General features: G+C 38.7%; 1 protein-coding gene across 1 annotated transcript; it reads left to right on the forward strand.

Moving 5' to 3' along the window:
• The first annotated feature begins 1020 nt into the window (after positions 1-1020).
• Positions 1021-1754, forward strand: LOC107799980 (secreted RxLR effector protein 161-like). The gene is made up of 2 exons (XM_075250986.1): positions 1021-1463; positions 1571-1754. The coding sequence occupies exons 1-2, from the start codon at positions 1021-1023 to the stop codon at positions 1752-1754; spliced, it is 627 nt and encodes a 208-aa protein (XP_075107087.1).
• Positions 1755-4450: the final 2696 nt, after the last annotated feature.

Raw genomic sequence — 4450 nt, forward strand, 5'->3', positions numbered from 1 at the left:
ACACACAAACAAGCCCCAAAAGTCAACTGACAGTACAGACATAGTCACATAGTCGACTAGTGAACCTGTTAGCAACCATACTGAACCACAAAAAGAGTTAACTACTCCTGTAGGTGGAATGCGACCAAATGAATGGAGAAGTGAACCCGAATATCCTCAAAAGTTTATCATAGGGGATCCAAGCGAAGGAATGAAAATCAGGAGAGCTCTCAAGAAGAAGGCAAATATTGCACTTATTTCTCAAATCGAGCCAAAGAAAGTTGATGGATCCTTAAAAGACTCCAGCTTGGTACAAGCTATGCAGGATGAACTCGATCAATTCGACAAGAATCAAGTATAGGAACTGTTACCTAAGCCATCAAATACTACTGTTGTTGGAACCAAATAGGTGTTCAAAAATAGGTTGAATGAGGATGGAAAGGTAGTCAGAAACAAGGCCAGATTAGTAGCTCAATGCTATTCACTGCAGGAAGGAGTCGACTATGATGAAACCTTTGCTCCGATAGCATGGTTATAATCAATACATATTTTTCTTGAATAGGCATCCTTTAAAGGTTTTAAACTTTTTCAAATGGATGTTAAAAGTGCTTTCTTAAATGGTTTTATTGATGAGGAGGTATATGTAAAACAACCTCCTGATTTTGAAAACTCACAATTTTCCTACGTGTATAAGTTGACTAAAGCCCTATATGGACTCAAACAAGCTCCTTGAGCCTGGTACGAAAGGCTTTGTTCATTCCTAATTGATCATGGATTCACAAGAGGTAAAGTAGATATTACGTTATTTATCAAAAGATCTTCTGAAGGTAATCTCATTATCCAAGTCTATGTTGATGATATTATTTTTGGAATTGCTAACTCTCTCTTGTGCAAGGAATTTTTTAATCTCATGCAGAGTGAGTTCGAAATGAGTATGATGGGAGAACTCACTTTTTCCTTGGACTTCAAATTCAACAATCTGAGGAGGGAACTTTTATCTGTCACACCAAGTACACAAAGGAATTGATTCAAAAATTCAGCATGAGCAATGCTAAAGCAATTGGTACACCAAAGAGTCCATCAAGAAGTCTTGATAAGGACGAGAAAGGAAATTCAGTGGATGAAGCAAAATATCATGGGATGATTGACTCTTTACTTTATTTAATTGCTAGTCGACCATATATCATGTTCAGTGTGTGTAAATGTGCCAGGTTTCAGCTAGCTCCTAAGGAATCTCATCTGACACCAGTAAAGAGGATAATTCGTCACCTTATCAGAACGATTTCATATGGACTATGGAACCCACGATCTAACAATTTTAAGCTTGAATTTTCAGATGATGATCTTGTAGGTGATACAGAAGACAGGAAAAGCACTAGTGGAACATATCAATTACTGGGAAAGGCATTAATATCCTGGAACAGCAAGAAACAAGGCTCAATTGCACTATCCACAGCTGAGGCAGAGTACATTGCTATTGGACAGTGTTGTGCACAATTACTTTTGATGTCTCATCAACTGGGTGACTATGAATTATCTTTGAAACATATTCAAATATTTGTGACAATTCTAGTGTTGTGCATCATTCTAGATCTCAGTATGTAGATATTAAGCATCACTTCATCAGAGATCATGTCACTAAGGAAAGTATAGAATTGTCATTTGTTAGCACTATTGATCAATTAGCAGGCATTTTTACAAAGCCCTTGCTTGAGGACAAATTCTGCACTTTGAGAGAATTACTTGGCATTGTTTCGCTTAATCTAAAAAATTAGGACTTATGTGTTAATTTTAATTCTTTACGTGGCTAAAGTTTTCTTTTGTGTGTAAGTGTTATTAATTATGCGCCTCCGTTTTCCCTCTCTTTTCCCATTAGTCACAACTCTATAGGAAGAAAAATCAATCATCATGTCCTTTTAGTGACGACTTTTCCTTTTCTGTACTCAACCGTCAAATCTCCTCTTTTTAAACCTCTCAATCTCTACCCTTCTGCATCGGTCCTATCGCTCAGAACCCTTCTCCAAAATCCTTCAATGGCAAAACACTCAAAAAATCATTTTGCCTCCATAAAAAAAAGTACCCGTTCCAAGGCAAAACCCTCTTCTCAGCCCCCGGAACAAGTAGACTTAGGTTCTGATCATTTTGAAGGGTTTGCCTCCTCTCAGGCAGAGCCGTCTGACCATACTCATTGAATGAATGAGAAAGCTCTTGGAAAGCGACCCATGGAAGAACCTCCTGAATCCTTTACCCCTAAGAAATCCAAAATAGACCTCTCAAGCTCTCTAGAGTTAGGCCTTAATTTCTACGATACTCCAAATAGAGACTCCTTCATTATCCTCAAAGAGAATTCCATTGTCCATGGCAGAGTGGTCGATCTAAAAGACATGGAAGCCCTAAACTGTAAGGTAAAAGAAATTTTCAAATTCCAAGGTTGGTCAAATTTCCTCTCTCCACCGCCTCCTAAAGTTTATGAATCCCTAGTGAGGATGTTTTATGCTAATGTCCATTATAACAAGCCTGATAAGTTGGAATCTTTAGTTATAGGAAAGCGCATTATTCTACATTGTGCCCTGTTTGACTCAAATTTTCAGTGTAAGTGTTCTGGTTTTCCCATACTTTTCAAAAATACATGGCCTGAAGAGTTTGAAATTACCTTTGATCAAGAAAAGCACTGCATAGCCGAGTCTCGCTCTGATTCCCTTCCTAACCAGTTAGGTCCCAATGATGTTTGAAACTCGGTTTCTCGCTCACATTGTAGTAACAACCCTTCTCCCTCGCACTGGTTCATTCTCCACTTTCTCTCAACGAGATACATTTCTTGTTTATTGTCTAGTGACCAAGCTTAAAATAAACTATCCTCCTGGGTCATAAACTTTATGGTTGAAAGTTCCGATGACCCCACTAGTCTATCTTATGGTATGGTTATCACTCATCTCCTAGAAGCCCATAACATCTCTATTTCTAATTACCCTTTTGTCTCTGTCACCAAATCTTACAACTCAAGAGCTTTTGCCAGTATGGGGTATGTGCGTGTTAAGGGTACCTGGGTAAAGAAGCAAGAAGCAGAAATCAAGACTGTTCAGACTGAATCAAAGGTCAAAGCTTCTGGTTCCCATCTTGGTGTGAGTGATCCTGAACTTGTGGAGAAATTGACTGCCATTGACAAAAAGCTGACCATCATCAAGGACCTTCTTGCTTCAACTCAATCAACCATAGGGGATATTCATGCCATCTCCAAGGAGACATGGTCCGATGTATCAAAGATAAGGGTCAAGATTCTCAAGTTAGCAGAAAATGCAGTCAAAGATTTCAAGGAGGTGCATGACAGGATCGATGGGTATTTGTTTCAGTAAATGCTAGCTTTGATCATCTAAAGGAGGGTATTTGAAATACTCTCACTTACTTCCTACGTCGTTAGTTGTGTATGGGTGGATGTTTCAGATAATGTTTTGCTGTTTTGGACTGGTTCACTAGTCATTGGATGTTTTTTCTGCTTTGTTTTGTTTTGTTGCTATGTTGAACTCTCACTAACTCTACATGCCTATCACTGCACTTATGATTGCCTAGTTTGCTTGCAATATTTCTGTCTGCAATGTTTTGTTGTTGTTCTATGTATGTATATTCCCTTTTTGCAGACGCCAAAAGGGGGAGAAATAAGTTTATAGTGCAGGTAGACAAGTAGCAGCAATGTTTTTTAGAGGGGGAGTTGACTGTGACTGTCCTGTTGAGGGGGAGTCAACTACAAGTACTGTTTTGTTGAGGCTGTTGAAGTGGAGTCATGCATAGGGGGAGCCAACTAAGGGGTCAACACAACACGATGGGAGTCGACTATACCATTGAAGTAAACTGCTTTTATATGTTATTTTGTCATCATCAAAGTGGGGAGAGTGTTAGATATAGATTTCAATGATGAAAAATAACATATTATTATATGCAGGATCACGTGAGATGTTAAGAAGGATGCGAGCAAATCTATCAATGATGTACAGACGAAGACAAGAAGGAAAGCAGTAAAAGAATCAAGGAAAAGATCTGTCAACGGAAGTAAGTAAGGAAGGTTCAAGATTAAAGCAATATGGAAACCGGGATAATTGGTATAAAGAAGGAAGGACCAAGATTCACGGAGATCTGAACTAGAATTATGCCTACCCTAATTGTTGAAGATATGTGTCGAAAAAGGAAGGCTATCAATCCCATAGATCAAGGAAGAACTTAAGGACCAATTATAGGGGATTCTCCTTTGAAGAAGGAAAAGACCGGCAATCATGGACCATCTATGGAAGCTCCGCACTAATTCTTGGAATGAATCACAACAAATACAATTCCAAGGATCAATTCCCTTGGGATCGCAAATCTCTCAACGGTCTGCCAAAGATACATCAAGACAGGCTCAAGTATATAATGAAGTTTATCCAGGAAGAATCATATACTTTGATCGAACCACTTCAATCTTTTTGTTCTACTCCAGACA

Source organism: Nicotiana tabacum, chromosome 4 (assembly GCF_000715075.1).
Source record: "Nicotiana tabacum cultivar K326 chromosome 4, ASM71507v2, whole genome shotgun sequence".
In the NCBI taxonomy this organism is placed as follows: domain Eukaryota; kingdom Viridiplantae; phylum Streptophyta; class Magnoliopsida; order Solanales; family Solanaceae; genus Nicotiana; species Nicotiana tabacum.

Coding starts and splice junctions, on each gene's coding strand:
- LOC107799980 (XM_075250986.1), top strand. CDS start 1,021: ATGAGCAATGCTAAAGCAATTGGTACACCAAAGAGTCCATCAAGAAGT. Junction 1,464..1,570: donor GAGTACATTGCTATTGGACA/GTGTTGTGCACA, acceptor GCATCATTCTAG/ATCTCAGTATGTAGATATTA.